The sequence below is a fragment of the Sceloporus undulatus genome, chromosome 1, assembly GCF_019175285.1.
Source record: "Sceloporus undulatus isolate JIND9_A2432 ecotype Alabama chromosome 1, SceUnd_v1.1, whole genome shotgun sequence".
In the NCBI taxonomy this organism is placed as follows: domain Eukaryota; kingdom Metazoa; phylum Chordata; class Lepidosauria; order Squamata; family Phrynosomatidae; genus Sceloporus; species Sceloporus undulatus.
This window is the reverse complement of record NC_056522.1, coordinates 166,760,893-166,779,369: the sequence shown is the minus strand read 5'-3', so window position 1 is coordinate 166,779,369 and position 18,477 is coordinate 166,760,893. Positions and strand designations below refer to the sequence as shown.

The 18,477-nt window shown below is 40.1% G+C and overlaps 1 protein-coding gene across 1 annotated transcript in view; it reads left to right on the top strand.

Moving 5' to 3' along the window:
- SH3BP4 (SH3 domain binding protein 4) overlaps positions 1-13,531 on the top strand; it is a 60,602-nt gene extending 47,071 nt beyond the window's left edge. Inside the window, exons 4-5 of the mRNA XM_042465442.1 lie at positions 8,630-8,818; positions 10,368-13,531. Of these exons, the coding sequence (XP_042321376.1) occupies positions 8,630-8,818; positions 10,368-10,595 (417 nt within the window). The 3' untranslated portion in view covers positions 10,596-13,531. The remainder of the gene's footprint in view (positions 1-8,629; positions 8,819-10,367) is intronic.
- Positions 13,532-18,477: the final 4,946 nt, after the last annotated feature.

Genomic DNA, 18,477 nt, shown 5'->3' with positions numbered 1-18,477 from the left:
GTTTAACACGTGGATAATTGTTACAATTATATTGTCCCCCTCTTGCAGTTAACTTGTTCACAATTAATTCTTTAAGTCAAACACACTGAGTTGATTTCCCCAGTGTTATGATGGGGAACTAATAAAATCAGAACATGTGTACATAGTACTAGAGACAGAATAGCAACTGCTTGCATTTCTTTTAATTTAAACAAACTGTCATAGTAATTAAAAGCTTAATATTTGTCATAGGAAAACCCTCATTTAATTATCATGACAGTTTGTTTAAAATACGGAAGCTGTCATTTGCTTCCTCTCTTGCTATGTACACATGTTCTAATTTTACTAGTTCTTTGTCAGAATACTGGGCATATTTGACTTACAGAACTAATTATGAATTAGTATCCATAAGAGGGGCACAGTAATAAATGCAACAAGATCTCAATCTTAGAAGAGAGAGATTAAGAGAATTATAAATGGTTGCATGGAGTGGATTTCGTAGAACAGGTAGTAAATGTTGTGTTTATTTTAATTAGATGTTGAGTAGTCTAGTTCATTAAAGTAGGAATAACAGTGAACTAGAAAGATTAATAGCAGATTGTTGACTGAGACATGAATGGGCTAATTTTAAGTGCTGGGTGAGTCACTCTACCTGACAGATAATTGATGAAGAGGGAAAGAAATGAGAAAGTTATGCTGGAGTGCTTATGACAGCTTACCTTCACTATAGAGGGACATTGCTATTCATCTGCATGTCTTTTCACTTAATGGCTTGTTTATATTTTTATGTGTTGTTGCTATATGTTGTTGGTTTTCAAAAACCAAGAATATTCAGTAATTAGTATATCCTGCCAGGTTAAGACCAGGAACACCTCCTGTTGTTGGCTCATGCTCCAGGAAATTAAAAGTTAGGGCTGATGCCTTCATAAATTTACCTCCTAGTCTGTAATGATGATGCTCAGAGTCACCAACTGTGACATGAACCCACAATTTAACCTTAGTTTTTTAAGCTCAAATCAGACGGAAAGGATGACATGTCTGGGTCTGACAATGATGCTGTCCTGTTCCTGTATTGCCTAATGAAACACCTGAGCTTTACTATATTGCTAGCAGAATCCTCCTATGAGTTGGCCCATGCTTACATCTGTCCCTGAAAGGGCTTCTCCTCTTCTAGCACACTTCACTGTCCTTATGATGGTTCAGTACAGAAGAGGTTTTCATGTGGCACTACAGCAGATGTGATATAAGATGAAAGTTCAATGTTTCTTCTTGATACGGAATTATAGCACAACAGATGAGTAAAAATGTCAATTTGTTATCATGTTAAGGTTTCCAGGTATGCTGCAAAATATGCTTACTTTGGAACCTGAAATACGTAGCTGGAATAAAACAGGCTAGATAGTGTGGTGTTGTGGTTGAGAAGAAGCAACAAAGGAAAGGATTAAGTACACCCTTCTGTCACACTGCTTCTTTGCTTCAAATTGGAGTCTCACTTCCCAACAGAAAACACATGTGGGTTAAGATTTGTAAACTCAGTTGTTTAATTTAGCATTGTGGGGAAGTTCCTGTGAATAGGTTTTTAGATGTTAAGAGGCATTGACCTACAAATGCATTGAAATATAAATAATTAACCAGCTCACTCACGCTCAAGATTAGTAAATTCCCCCATCTCCATGCTGTCATGATTCTCTATTTCTTGGAATATATTTGTAAAAATCTGGGAAACAGGTTGATTTAAAGCTTGCTTACTGCTACCATAATCAATTCAGGGATGCTAGAAGACACAACTACAAGTATCACATGTCTGTAATATATGTTTTGTTTGTGAAATAACTAGTTAACCATGAAGTAACTAAAAGCCAGAAGAATTTCACTGCAAATGTCGCAACTGAGCGAGCTCAGTTTTGTCTTGGGGGTGTTTATAAGATGGCTGACAGAGTATGAGCTGTAGAAAGAAAAATGGCAGTCATTAGCAATGGTACCACACTCTGACCTCTGTTGTATTAGAAGAAATTACCATCTTCCATTGTTCATCTAGTCCTCCCAGCTAGCAATGTAAGCAACACACAAAGATGGGGGTGTGAAGTCGAAGGCTTTCATGGCCACCGGCCATAGTTTTCTATGGGTTTTCCAGTCTGTGCAGCCGTGTTCTGAACTAATTTATTCCTGATGTTTCGCCTGCAACTGTGGCTGGCATCTTCAGAGGATGGTGGCATGGAAGTGTGTGGGATATCTTTCTCTCTCTCTCTCTCGTGCAACCCTTGGTTGGGAGGAAGTGAATTACATGTTATCTCTGTTGGTCTGTTGTTGAATAGCAAGACCTCTGGGTAGGGGGATATGTAGGAAGATTTTTATGTCTATTTATAGGCTACCAGTCCTGAAGAACACCAAAATCAAGACTTAGTCCATGCAAATGAACACCACCCAGGATCAGGGGGTTTCCCCGCAGACAAAGGATTGATAATTAAATAGGCACACATCCACCTTGCATATCCTCCCACCCTGAGGCCTTGTCATTCAACAGCAGACCAACACACAGATTTGACTTGTAAATCACTTCCTCCCAACCAAGGGTCACACATATGTGTTTGTGTGTATACCTCACACACATCCATGCCATTATGTCCCAAATTCCCCCCCTTAAAACAGGATTAAACATGTACATCTTTCAGAACGTGGCCACCTAGCCTGAAAGAAACACAGAAAAGATGGGGAAACTCACAGGAAAATTCCCCATACAATACATGTGATGTTATGATATTGCATATCATTATCTTTGACCACAGGGCATGTTTGTTATGATATCAGTGTGTAATTCCAAGTTCCTTGCTTTGTGCAGCTTGAGCCAACATAAGATAGCCTTAGCTGTGGTTTTAAAACTGGCAGGCTTTTAAAGCTTTGAACAATACTCAGCTTTTCTTCAGCACTTCCAGTGGGGTTCATAGTACTTTACATTCATTACCTTGCACTTGAGCCTCACAGCATCTCTATAATAAACAGGTTGGCTTTTATGTAATATTATCCCCATGTTCCAGATAGAGGGCTGACAAAAAAAGGCAAAGAAAAGCTCCTTTGCAGTTGCCTAGTGGCCTCCTGAGAGCAGAAACTGATACTCGAGCTGGCAGGGATGTAGCCAGGATTTTAGGAAGGGGGGGGGGGGTTCCAGCCTAAGTGCCACCATTATAAGGGGGTGGGGGCGGAGCGGCCCACCCCATTCATTTTTCTAAGGGAGGGGGGGGTCCGGACCCCAAGGACCCCCCCCCCTTGGCTACGTCCCTGGAGCTGGGGATTTGACCATTGATCTGCTACACCAGCTTCCAGCGCTTCCTGAGGCTGGAAGATCTGCTTAAGGGTGTTTGGGCAAGGATACTTTCTGACATTTTAAGAAAGTGGCTGAATAAAGTTTCTAGAGGTCAGGCAACAGAACTCCAGTAGCCTGGGTTGCTCCTTGCTGCCTTGAAGAAGTAGAATAAATAAATCATGCATGCATGCATAAATAAATAAATAAACAAACACCAACATGGTGTATTGGTTTGAGCATTGGTTTACAACCCTGTTTAGCCATGGAAACCCATTGGGTGACCATGTGGAAGTCACACTGTCTCAGCCTTACAGGAAGGCAAAGGCAATACACTCCCTCCGCTGCAGTAAATCTCGGCAAGAAGATCCTGTGATAGGTTTGTCTTAGGGTCACCATAAGTTGGCACACGACAACAACAAGATAAGTAAGTGTGCTGAATTAACAACATTCTGCTTCCTCCACTAATGGGTTTTTGTTGTTGTTGTTGTTGTTTTGGACTTAATGTAGATTTAAAAAGAAAAAAGAATACTGACAACTGTGACAAACCATCCATAGGCTAATTTACATAAAATCAGACTTCTGGAAGTGAAAGTTTGCCCTTTTTCAGGATGTCACCCAAACACATACTATATGTGCATTAAAATATATTCTTCCTACGCGCTTTTGAAGTAGAGGTTGAATGTCAAGTCTCCTTCTTTGATGTACTGCCTGCTGTTTTTCTGTACAGCAAACACTTCAGTTAATAAATACCCCAGAAGGGCATTGTGAACTCAAGAGCTTTGAGGCAAGGGAAAGAATAGCGCAGCAGCTGACAGGCAGGTGGAGTGGTGGTGGAAACAGAAAAACACAGAGAGAAATTATTCATCTGTGTTTTAAAAAAGAACACTGTTTTATCAGAAATGCAGACAGTGCAGCTGGGAGACCCTGGTAAAGAGTTTAATTGCCTTTTGTCAAATTTGCACATCCCAGCAGGAGTGTGATAATCGTTTTAATGGCACATGGACTATAATGCAATTATTGTGAGTTATTAAAGGCCAAGCATGATGCCGATTCTGATGGGATGCAGATGGGATTCAGATGCTCTGAGCTACTCTTTCTCATCCCCAGGGTTAGAATACAGCCCATGCATCTAAAAGAATGGAGCAGCCCAGCTGATCCAGACAAAACCTTGGGCTTTTCTGCCACTAGAATCCGCAATGCCTAGTGCCAGATTTAATCTGCTTGATACAAGGCAGGCTTCATTTCACACCAGGGTTGCATTCTTGGCCTTGAGAAGTAAATTGAGACTGATATAAATTTGGGAAGCCAGTTCCAAAGGGAATCATTTGAGTTCAGGAGAATGCATTCCAACAGAGTTGAAGTAGCCTTAAATGTAGCAACCTGCCACCAATTTTAAAGAAGTTTAAAATATATTTTTCTGGCCATGCCAAAACTATAGTTGCTTTCTCCTCCTCCTCAGTTACTCAGCCTAGGCAGGTAAAAGAAATCCAGTCCAGCCATCTTTTCATATGCTAGAACTCCAACTAACCTCACTCTAACATCTCTTGCTTTACTTAACTGCACAGACACCCTGGGAGAGCATTGCACTGTGATTGAAACATTAATTAAGAAATTAATTTCTAAAGAATAATTGTAAATTTGAAATGTTGTTAATCGGGAATGGACAATGTGGAATGCAAAGGCACTAGACCTCTAAAAGACATTGGAGAGATGTACCTGCTCCCACACATACACAAAAAAAAACAACAACCCCAAAACACCTTTAGGGGACATGGGATCATTTTCACCATGTTGGGGATTTCAAAAAGGCCTTTCCTGGGCCTGAAAAAATGTGGTGACAGTGCACCTCATGCTCCCTAGTGGACATTATGATTATATGATTCTAATATTTTTGATCCCTTGAGGGCTATGAAGGTCCCAAAATTGCCCTGTAGGCTGCACTTTGTACCCCTGAATCTTTTTGCAGATTAAAAGGGAGGGTACAGCTGAGTTGTCTTTCAGAACATGTTTTCAGAAGAGTATGTTTCTGCCTGGTCAGCAGTTAATTTTAATAGGAGTACCATTTTTAATTGAGCCCAGACATGAGGCATTGCCTTGACTGTTTCCCTCGTGCAGGTTGTGCGTCCAGCAGCAATCTGGTTTCAAACATTAGTTGTGTGATAATGCAGTTAAAGGGGTTTGGCTGGAATCTGGTTGGTGCACTTAGTTAGTCCTTGAGTTTTCCCCAGTTGTGCAACATTGGTGACAGAAGGCAGATAAAAATCTGCTGGCTTTGAACAGCCTGTTTTTCCAATGCCTTTGTCCCTTTGTGGCTGCTGCACCCCCAACCTTTTCCCTCATGACACCATTGCTTACCAAGGTGTTCACAGCCTAATGTGTCTGTAGAATTCCAAATTTTACTAGCTGAATGCTGCACATGAGGCTGCTGTTGAAGTCACTGAGACCCTGTCACCCTGTTACCGCACCCTAGTGCAACCTGGTAACGAAGACCATTGGATCATAACAAAAGAGATTCTTTATTCAATTTGTACAAACAAGGTGCAACGTCAATGCTTCTTGCATGAAACAAGGGCTCAAAGCACATTGCCACATACAGGTGGGCTCATGCCCTGCCAGGCAGAATTACAAAAGCAGAAGTATAGTTTATTCACTAGTCCACATACAAAAACATCTCCTATTTCTCTGCCTATTTCTGACATCACAATAACTCCAAATTATAATACAAGCTCCCACTCTGTGGGTGTGAAACATAATATTAGAATGAAGCTTAGCAAGCCATAGGACACCATAGATCAACTCTTGTGGTCACTCCCTCTCCCTCGATCCAGTTCCAACTGATTCAGTGTCTGCTGAACACCCAGTTTGACCACAAGTCTACCCTTGGTTCCCCATTTTCTATTAAATTTGCCATTGCTAGCTTTCCTGTTTGCGCCAAGCTTCAGCTTCACTATTTTTGCCTTGCCCCCCTGCAAGCATTTCAAAAAGCAGCATTTTATTTTATTAAATCCTTTGGCTATCAATGGTGGGATACAGACCACCCATAAAGGGCGGTCTGTCGCTGCCTCCATTTCCGCCGGTGGGAAGCCTCAGCTCCCAAATGGCGAGGCTTCCTGGCGGCAGAGAATGAACCCGCAAAAAGCGGGTTCTTTTTGCATCGCGCTTGCGATGCCCGAGTGCACAAAAGGCGCACTCGTGGCATCACCAGCGCAACAGGATGTGCGGACGCTACATGTCCATCATGTCAAAATGGCAGCGCCAGTGTTTACAGGGCACCGCCATTTTGACACCCCCGTCACATGCTAGGGATGAGGCCGGTATGGACGCTGCGTCCTCGGAGAACCCCTAGCATGTGACAGGGGCGGCACAAAGGCCCGTTTAAATCAGGCCAGTGATTCCCTTTGATGACTGACCATCTTAGTCCAGGCTATCCTGGACCACTTTGAAATTTTTTCAGTGTGCTTCTACAACACTACACAGTTACAGCACTGTGATCCTACTTCAATTGCCATGGCTGTATTGTGTGGAGCCCTTGGGTGGATAGATGGATTTATTTACCTATTTAACTTACTTACATATTTATCTCCTTCCTTATATCCAATGGAGTCCTGAGGCTTGTAACTTGGTCAGAAGAATTAGAAGTGTTCCCAGGCTCAGGATACCAAAGGCTCCTGCCCAAACTGCCAGCCCCAGAGGTCCACCAGATGAACGGTGACAAGACAGCCCCCTTTTCCCGGACATGTCCTACATTTCATTCTTCTGAGTAAACTAAAGCAGATGGCTTTTAAGAAAGCTTTTTCTAGGAGCTGTCTGTGTGCCAAAATTATCCCCTCCCCATTCAGCCCCTTGGGATGTATGCATTGCAATCCTGCCACATTTTCCATACATAAACATCATTTTGGGCCACCGAGATAACTTTTTCTAATGAAGTAAACTGGAAGTTGACTTCTGATTTACTTTCTGATTAGAAGGGGCTCTTTTTCTGGTTTTTTTTTGGGGGGGGGGTCTACTTTCTGGTTAGACAGAGGCCCAGTGATGGTCAGAAACATGGCAGATTTTCTGCTACACCTGCTAGAGGCTGGAGCGGGGAAAGCATTTTTAGCAGAAAATGTTCATGCTTTTATCTGGTGAGGAGTAAGGGATCTGTGGGTCTAAAATGCCATTTAAGACTCTAAGTGACCTACAGACTGCATTTTTCCTACTCTGACAAAAGCCAATACTCATTTTGGTTAGATTTGGAGTGTCAAAAATACAAGAAACAGTAAGACAGAAAATTTTCTGTGAAATGTTGAAAACTAGATCCAACTGAGTTTGAAGCTAGCTTTATTTGTATTTTCATATGGAGTCAAAAGTTATTCTGTCTATTATTTTCTTATATTGAAGAACTAAACATCTATCTAGATTTTCTCTTTGGAGATACAATTATCTAGTACATATGAGTGATGGTGGTATATGATTCTATCAGAGAACAATAACTTCAAAATCATTTTCTGGGTGAAAAGGATGATGTCTTTCTTCACATGTAAATGAAATGATAGTGGCATTTATATGCCTCTTCTTCTGTTTCCATACTTCACCTGCACGAGAAATTTACTAGTGCTATATGCAGAGTGGGGGGGGGGGGGCAGTTTTAAATAACTCTAAAAAGCTAGAGCTTTTAATAGACGTCAGTTTTGTTTTAAATCCTTGAAATTAATAAAAATGTGTTATTGGTTTTTGTGCATTAATAATTTGATGAAAAGCATCAATCCTTATTATATTAATACTGCAAAACATTATTGTGTGAATTAAAAAACTCGATCAGCCATGTTTTAATGCTTTCTCACATTAGCAATCCAAAGTTATTAGGCTTTGAAATGATTTACATCTTTCAGTGAAACACCATTTTTTACTACTTATTTTTCCTGTAAAATCTGAATATATGTAGACTATACATAATAAAACATACAAAGGACTCTGGAGATTGTTTTGGTTGAACTTATGTTAATTGAAGGATTTGTTTCTGAATGGCATTTCTTGCACTATAAAATAAAGTGATTAAAAAGAAGCAACTGTTACTGGATTCTGATCTTAACAATGAACAATTGTCAGTACAATGTTAAAGTTAAAATGTTTAAATGCAAACAGTCGTTGTTCGAGTAAGAGGGGTAGTAAATAGTAACAATAGCCAGACTTTTAAAAATATGAGTAATCAATTTTAAAAACCAGGGGTGTTCTCTCTCTTTTTTCTTTCTTTCTTTCTTTCTTTCTTTCTTTCTTTCTTTCTTTTTAAGTCATCAATCTGGTTTAAACCAGGAAACCCTGGCTATATGGAAAGTGGGTGTCCATGACGGTTGTTTTGCTTTCTTTCAGGCCTTACTGAAAATGGACTGCCAGGGATTGGTAGTCAGGCTCATTCAGGATTTTGTGCTTTTGACTACGGCAGTGGAAGTAGCCCAGCGGTGGAGAGAACTTGCAGAGAAACTGGCCAAGGTCTCCAAGCAACAAATGGATGCCTATGAGGCTCCCCATCGGGACAAGAATGGAGCTGTAGATAGTGAGGTATGAAAACGTTCATGTAATATATTCAGGGCTTGCTGGGTGACTGACTCTGCACAATAGACTGCAAAAGCAACTTGGTGTTATGTTCATCTGCCTTTCCAATCTTGAATGATGGCAACAGCTTATTCTGGGGTGTGCAACAATTTTTATGGTACAGTCACTGTGACCAAAAAGTGCTGCCATATAGAAAGAAGTGTCTTCGTCTTTAAGGCTTCTTCTTCTGCCGTCTCACATAAGTTTCATTTATCACAAAAAGTATTGTGATGCATGACAGATGTGATTATTATGTATGAGCAAACACTAGCCACATGGAAACTGCAGCCATTTCACAGGCTCATTTCAACCCTGGGAAGCTGGAAAAGGTAACAGTGATTTGTTTCTTGACTTCAGCCTAACTAGTGCATATATATACATATATTGCAGTGATGTGGAACAAGAAGCCATTTACTGCCAGAAAGTTTGCATTACTTATCTGAATTGGCAGCTGTGTTTTTGGACTTGGTATGATGTGCTTTATGTTGGAGACTTTTCCTTACTCCTTTGCTCAATGCAGATTTTGTGGCTGATGCTACATTAAAGACAAATCTGCCCTTAGTTCATTATGACCATTTCTTGTGAATTCCAAATAAGACTCTAGTTTGTAAGTTTTCCAATACATGTAATGCCAAGAAAACATGTGTCTGGATATCCCTGGAGCATTTAAAATGATCTCTGGTATAAGGACAGCTGGGTTAAGGGCTTATGTTGGCTCACAAGAAGCTTCAGTATACTTGGAGGGAAGGCAGGTGACAAAACGGGTTTGGGAAGTAATTGATAAAAGGTGTTTTGCTCATTGTTCCCAAGCACTGACACCATATAGGAAAAGGGCAGGCTCCATTTTGTATTGTGCTTATTTTGCATTGGTGGAGATGGGCTTACTTGCTTCTTCCTGGCCCAATCAAATTATAGTCTAGGAGAATTCATTACCCGCTATCCTTTTGGTGCTTACTATACAGAACTTGGAAGTTCTAAAAATAATACATTCTAGTTACTTTTTAAAAGGTAATTTATTATAATTACTCTTTTTGTAACACGGGGTTGCAGTAGTCATTGCATTGTTTGTTAATCTTTTATTACTTTTTGTTATCTTTTTGGAGTGGCAGGAAAAAATCCTTAAGATTGATAAGAGGATAGTATAAAACATGCAAAGTTCCTCTCAAAATGTCTCTAATATTTTCTTTTATTAAGTAACATTGCCACTATAGTAGAGTATTAGCTATATTCTGTTTGAATTCATGTTGTAAGTCACATTGGGTTCTGCAGTGGGAGGAAGGCAGGATTCCTTTAAAAATAAAACCTAGAAACCATTATACTGTAAAGTACCTTTTCCCTCTCATAACATTTCTTTTGAAATGCAATTTTCTGTCTCCCATGTACTGCACTCCTGCTCCCATAACTTGTTACAGGTGATTGTGTTTTCCATGTTCTAGTACTCTATCCACAAGAAATAAATTCTAGTACTAGATATTGCTTATAACCCATGTTGATGCCATTCTCTTACCTTTGGCAGGCAATGTGGAAACCAGCGTATGATTTCATGCTCACATGGAGCAATCAGATGGGAGACAGTTACCGTGATGTTACCCAAGAACTTCATACTGGTCTTGATAAGATGAAGAATCCTATCACAAAACGTTGGAAGCATCTTACAGGAACCCTAATTTTAGTGAATTCCTTGGATATACTACGGGCAGCTGCCTTTAGTCCACAAGAAGAACACGATGATTATGCTATCTGATGAAGAGTTGTAATTTCCTCAGAACACATTGCTGTTTGTTTTTATGCTTTTAACTAATGGTGTGAGAAAGGGAGAACAGTTCTGACATGCCAAAGTTATGAGCAACGATTGCTGGGCTCCAAGTGCAAACTCCTTATTCTCGCCTCTACCCTTTGCTGAGGACACCCAAGACAGTATTCTGTGCACAGTGTGATTGACAGCTTTTCTTAATTTGTACCATTTAAAACTGAACTTTTTAAAGGCATTTGCAAATGTTGGACTGGAAAGTTGAAATCACTTTGGGAAAAAGTTCCTCTTTTGATGTAACATAAAAATGTTTTTTGTTTGTTTGTTTAAACACTTTGAATCATTAATACGTATTAAAATGAAGCACAGTCTTATATCTCCTTACAAGGATTTGGATTTGTAATGTGTGACTCAGAACTGTTGATAGATCAGTCAGTATGTAAACTCCACCAACTGTTGTGAGCTTATCAGTGTTAGTAACTCTCCCCCATTATGTATATCTTTTTGTAAAGGAGGAAAATGCACACTTTTTTCAATTTAGCTTACTTTTGTAATGCAAAATTTAGCACAAGATGTCGCATCTGTGGAAAAGGTGTGCTTCACTTTTGTCTGCTTCAGATCCAAAAAAATAACAGAAACAGTTTAAGGTTATAGGACTTCCCCATCGCTTTCCACATTTAGGAGAAATAAATTTCAGTGGATGCCATACATGGCAAAAGATAACATTTCATGTCATTTAACATTTCATTCTGTATCAGCAGCTCCATGGCCATCTTTAGTGGTGTACATTGTATGGATATATTTTAAAATATGGCAAGTGGGTGTTTTATTGGTGGTTATTAATTGTGCCATCACTGAGCTGATGTAGAGACTTGGACTGAGGCAGTAAGCCAGCATCTGGGTTGTACTACGTCAAGCTGTAAGCGAGCAGCTCACAAGAGTAAATGCTCACTAGTCAGTTTTTAAAAAAGAAAGAAGGGAAGGGACTATGATGAAAAAACTTTCCATCATATGACTCCTAATTACATCTTGAAGTATTTACAGCCTAGAACACTGATTTATCGCCTAGCTTTCTGTCTGATCTGAAATCTACTTTGATCAATTAGAAATGCTTCATTTGGCATTTTTTCTGCTGTAGTCATGCTCCAAGTGTACAATATCTTGGCTTATTTGCTAATTCTAGACCATTGGTATTCACTGATACTCACCATACGTGTTGTATGACAAGTAATGCTGTCATGGACAACCAAGAGATGAAGCAGTATCATCTTGTGGCTTCATATTCTAGATAACAGCTATAAAAAAATAAGTCTAGTTCTACTTGTACATGAAAGTTTCATGAAACCCTTTCAGTCTACCTCTTAACTCGAAGATATTTCATGTGGGAAAGTTTGTTGGGGGGGGTATTGTATAGGTGAGTGTTTGCTTTTTGCACAAAAATACCTTTTCATATTAAAAACATTTATTAAATCTAAAAAAATAATGAGGTGCTTTTCAAATATTGTCTACTAAAGGGTTTCTTTTTTGGTCAAGATTTGCATAAGACCTTTTAGCAGTATGGCTACTATAAGTAACTTTTTAAACCTGTTTTTCTCAAATGAAGGAAATGTTCCTGCTTTGTTCAAGGTGACCTTTCAAACAACTTGGGGTTATGCAACACAGTTTTCTTACTAGCAGTTCCAGAGTTTCATCAAAGTAGAATCTAACTAAGAAAAGCATTTCTGTTGTTTGTATTCAGGTTTAATGTTCTGTGGGGGGGAGCATCTGTTATTTATTTTATCTTTTAAAGGAGCTCTTTTTAAAGGTGCTGCCACATTTCTTTTTATTTCTTTGTTCCCTCCCCCTTCTTTCCACCTTTTTATTCTTTTAAATAGTCCCTCAACTTACACTGTTATCTGTATTTGGTTGAAAGCACCTTAATCTTAGGATTTTGTTAAAAGAGTTGGGGAGCAGATTCCTATGCAAGTTTTCACACCACAGATTTGAACTTGGTTAAGTTAGCATATTCTTTTCACATGCTCATGGAACATTTATTTTTCCAAAGTATGTAATCCCTCCCCCTCTCCTACAAGATCAGGATCTCCACAAGGTCTTCAATAAGATCTTTGGAGGTAGGAAAGATGCAGATTGGAGATCCAGAGCAGAAGCAGGTTGGCGATGGAGGCTTCCCTTTCACTGTGGTATGTTCAGTACCTTGGATGGTGGGCCATGGGAATCCGTGATGTGCACTGTGTTGTAGGCAAACACTGAGCTGTTGATGTCACAACAAGGAGATCAGCATCCAAGTTAGCCTTATTCTGCACCTGGATCTGTGCCAGCACTGTTTCTCCCTTTGGCATCTGTGAGCTTGGCATAGGGATTACGGACTATAGATTCAAACGAAGAACTAGTTGGTAGCTTTATTATGAGGGCCAGGATTTGAGCCAAAGCAATGAGATTTTAATCAATTTTATAAATAGAATTTTAGAGCTAGATGTTGGAGAAGGTTTCATCTCCTGAAACTAGATCAGGTCTTCCATAATAGATTGGGGAGCGGAAGGATGAATTGGTTTGCCTTGTTCTTCTGCCAGTTTTGTCAAACTACCTCAGGTCTTGCATGCCTTTTCATGTTTTGACTTAAAGCCTAGAAGCTTCCCTAGATGACTGCCACCAGACCACCACCATCACAGAATCACAGCAGCAGCTTTTCTAGATTAGTCAATGCAGTTGCTGCATGATCTCCCCAAGCCCCGTTTTGACTAAAATATCACCTCCCAGCACATAGTTGGAGTGGTTTGTATGTTCTGCCAAATGCCTTTCACTCAAAGTATGACCTTACAAGGTAAGCTTGCTTTGGATTTTACATTAATGAACTGTACAAGTAGTCTGTTGTACATTTTTTTAAAAAAAACGTGTCAAAATTATACAATTAAAGCAGATATTTGAACACAGCTTTGTTTTTGCCTGATTCATTTTGTGAGGGCTTGGCTTGAGCCTTTTCTTACTATTTCAAAACAAAAGATTTGCCTGCATCGGACATAGGCCTGTTACAGACTGCCAAAATAAAGCTGCTTCGGGTCTCTTTGGAGGTATGCAATTTGAATGATGCATGGGTCCTAAGAGTCTGGAGGTCGCGCCAAAGCCACACTCCATTCCTAAGCACTGGAGTGCAGCTTTGGTGCAGCTTCTGGATTCTTAGGATGCTTGCATCATTTAAACAGCATACCTCCAAAGAGACCCAAAGGAGCTTTATTTTGGCCGTCTGTAACAGGCTATAGATTTTTGTTCTTGTGATGACTGAAATAAAAGCTATTGTCAAAAACTGTTGACATTTGGTGCAGAGGCTTTGGCTCCTATCAGAACTAATTGGATCAGAATGCTATGCTAAAGTACTCTAACATGTTTTAGGTTTCTCTCTTCCTTGTCTGCAAGGCTGGGCTAATTCAAGATATTATTATGAAAACTGCACACATCCCCTATCCTAGGCCAAGTTGGTTCTTTTGGCACCTATGGCAGAAAATATATCTCTCTCTCTGGCTGCATCTGCACTGCAGTGTTAATGCAGTTAGACACTATTTGAAGTGCCATGGGTCAATGCTATGGAATCTTAGAATTTGTAGTTTTGTGCGATATTTAGCTTTCTCTGTCAAAGAACTCTGGTGCCACAACAAAGTGCAAATCCCACGATTCCATAGGATGGAGCTGTGACAGTTAAAGCAGTGTCAAACTGTATTAATTCTGCTGTGTGGCAGCAGCCTCTCTGTTCTGAGGACAGGAAAAATACAATAATTGCCAATTAAGTAACATTTGTTGCAGTAATCACCAATTAAGGTAATATCTACTGCCTGGAGCAGCTACCTCCCTCTGCTTAATGGTAAGTTTGGCCTTGTTCCAGGGCTTTCTTTGGCCTATTAGAGGCAGCTGCGGGAGGGAGGGAGGCTCATGGACCACATGAAGACCCAACCCCACTTTTGAGCTCCCTCCAGTGAAAAATACCTTTAAAAGCTGGGTTGCTGTTCCTGAATGCCTCCAGGAGCAATGGATTTGCATAAACTCCCCCAAAACTGCCTTTAAAAACACTAAAAGCCTTTTATGTACATACACAGAAGTCACAACCAGAGGAGACTTGTGTTTGGGGACCAAAATTTTTTTGATTTTGAGCAAAATTACAGCATTATTTTCTGTTGCAGAGGCAAAAATTTCCCCCTTTCTAATTTGAATTAAAGCAACAAAATAAAACTGGTTGCTGCTATTACATTCAACATTTTATGAACATTTTATTTATAAAACTGAAAGAAATGATGGGCACATCTATCATTACAGCTTTGTCCTAGATTTCCTTTTTTTTTTAAATGCATAAAATTAATCCATGAGAGAGAGAGTTGGGTTCAAATCTCCACTTAGCCATGTGGTTGTTAGATGATCTTGGATCGGTTGTTTTCTTTTAATCTAATATACTTCACAGGCTTGTTTTCAAGATAGAGAGGTGGGAGTGGCCCATATGCCATTCCCCTGGAGATCTCATCATCATCAGTAGTAGTTGTTATTAGCAGCTGGATTCCTCTGTGGCAGTTATGAACATTTAACCTATGCACTTATGACTGTTACATATGAACCCTAGGTAGATCCTATTTTAAGGGCTACATGAAAGTCTCCCAGTTCAAATCAATGGGGGTCCATTCCCCTGTTGCTCAGGAAGTGGCTGGTGGATGTTCTCATCCCCATGTGAGCAATCTCTGATGTGAGGGGGAGTTGCAACAGAGGTTGTGTTTCTACCTTTTGCATCCAAGTTCACGCACAGGAGGGGATGGAAATGAAAGTCAGATGCTTCTTGAGCAATAGGGGAACACTCTGTGTTGATCGCAATGGCTGCTTCCTGATAAGTGGGGATTGAGAGGACTGGGGTGAGATTCACTGTAGAACTCTGCAGCTACAATGCTTAAAAAGGTAATGGTTTCCCCTTGATATGAATGTCTAGTCATGACCAACTGTAAGGGGTGGTGCTCATCTTTGTTACTGACAGTTACTGACTGTCAAAGATGGCTCCATGGTCATGTGGCCAGATGGCTGCATGGGATGCCATTGCCTTCCCACCAAAGTGGTACCTAGTTTCGAACATGCTTTTGAACTGCTAGGTTGGCAGAAACTGGGACTAGTGATGGGAGTTCACCGTGCAGTGCTTGAACTGCCGATCTTGTGGTTGCAGAGTTGGTTTCTTAACCACTGAGCCACTACAGTGCTTAGCCATATGTACATTTGGCATACAGGATTCTGGCCCTCGTAATGATGTCTGTTTCCCAGTTTGGGACTCAAAGCTGCTTACAACAACTTTTTTAAAAGCATAATTAAAAATTCACAAAATAAAAAAAGTTAAAAAGAGATTAAGCAATAAGAAAATAAAAATCTGATAAAACATACACCATTAAATGCACACATGCATACCAGCTTAATTAGGAAAATGCAGCATATTGTATAGGTGGGATCGGCCTTATACATTCAGTCATCAAATGCCTGTTAAAACTGAAAAATCTATACTTTGAACCATCCGCTTCAAATGGATGAAACCCACATGAAACCCTTTTTTAGCCATTCACAAAATGAGCCCTTCAAGATTTTTCCATTGTGTTGCTATCCCTAAGTGCACTTCTGCTAATCAAATCTCTTGTCAGGGAGTGTCTTATTTTCACCCTGGAATATCAAAGCAAGAGCAGTGTTCTGCATTTAAGCCTTGTGTTATCTTCCAAAAGTTCCATTTGATTCCGAGACTGGGCCACCTTTAGGTATGTAAGTCAAATGCGTACAGTAGTTCCCAGCTGCTGACATTTCCTTCAGCAATACAAATCTATTCTGATTAACATTATTAACTCTAACAGGACCAGTGCGACTTATGATATCGTTGACTGAATTTTGACTGAACAATAATGGCCCCATACAGACAGGCCAAAATAAAGCTGCTCCGGGTCACTTTGGAGGTATGCTGTTTAAATGATGTGTGCATCCTAAGAGTCTGGAAGCTGTGCTAAAGCCACACTCCAGTACTTAGGACAGGATTATGGCTTTGGCGTGGCTTCCAGACTCTGGACACATGCATCATTTAAACAGCATACCTCCAAAGTGACCCGAAGCAGTTTATTTTGGCCTGTCTGTATGGGGGCAATAATAAATATTGGGGAATTCTGGGGATTTTGGATTTTGATAAAACATTCTGGGAAATATCTTCAAGGCCTGTTGGCAACACTGTTCCTGGGATGCCTGACCAAAAATAACAACAACCCTTACCTGTTTGTTTTTCAGTCTATGCAGCACAGGCAATTAAGCCATGTTTTGTTGGACTGTCCACTTTAAATCTGTTAAACAGTGTGACTTGTACATCATGGAGAATCCTCATTGCCTCCCTGCAACCAAAGCTCATGTCAACTATAGATATAACAGAAGCATCCAACATCCAAATGGCTCAGTGGCTATACATCTCTCTGGAGCCTCATGCATCTGAAAGTTGGGAAATACAGTCAGCCCTCCACATGTGCAGCTTTGACTTTTGCGGATTTAATTATTCACGGATTTGATCGATATGTTCTCTCTGGGAATCTCTAGCTTCTCCAGCATGACTCTATAATCAACATGCAGCAGAAGCTGTGCTGGAGGACTCAGAGATTCCTAAAGAGAACACTTCTCCAGGCATTTGTAGGTCCTCCAGAGCAATTCTATGGTTACCTTCCGGAAAATGTTGATCTCAGAGTTGTGTAGGAGGACCTGGGAATACCTAAAGAGGTGTTCTCTCTGATAAAGAAAAAATAGTGTTTTCTTTTATTTGCGGTTTCCCCACTTTCACAAGGATCCTGTGTCCTTAACTCCCATGAATGTAGAGGGCCTACTGAAGTATCAAAAGAAATGTGCATGTTTATGGATTTTGCCAACACAAAGGAATAACACTGCCAAACAAAACTGAAAATACATCCATTCTGAGCTTCTGCAATTTAGCGTGCTCTCCTTTTATGTAGCCGCAGGACTGCAATGCATACCTTTCTCTGCATTCCCCCATCTGGCAGATGATTTATTTCAGCCCTGTGGCAGCACAGGTTCTACTTGATACAGTCTTCTAAAATAGTACCTGTTCAGACTGAACCACTACAGCTTCCCAGAGAAACGTCAGGGAGCCATTTAACTGTATCCCTTTCTGTCCAGAAATGAAAAAGGCAACAGTCAAGCTCACCTCAGAAATTCATCCCCTCACTTTTCTCTTGTTCTCAGAGCTGCCAAATTCTTATTGTTTCCTTGTACTGAAAGAATCTGACTTTCATTAAATATTGCTTTTAGTAAACTGGATATTACAGAAGCAGACAATGATGATGATGATGATGATGATGATTTTTTATATTACACTTTTTCCTGAAGGAATCAAGGCAGATTACAAAACAGAAAATGACTGCTTCAAGGATGAGGATTGGGATTTATACTAAGCCCCCAGTACAGTTTAAACCCTGCTTGTAATAAAGCAATACCAATTGAAATCACAATCTCTTTAGGATTGCCATAAATCAGAACTGACTTGAAGCCATACAACAATAACAATCTTGAATTGGATCAAGCTAGAACATAAGTTTAGAGCAAGTACAGGAATCTTATGGCCCTCCAAATCTTGCTGGACTGGTTCTCCCAGCATTCTTCAACATTGGCCATGGTGCCTAGGGCTGATGGTACTTGCAGTCCAACATCTGGAGGAATTACATGGTTCCCACTCCCTCAGAGCAATTGCCCCCTGAGTTAGAAACACTGTCAGTGAAAAACTCATTTATGTCATGTTATTTGGTAGTCACTCCACTGAATATTTTGTGAGTTGGGTGGCTAGCCGATATACTTTTGCAAATGGAAGAGATACAACCGTGTTATACTAAAA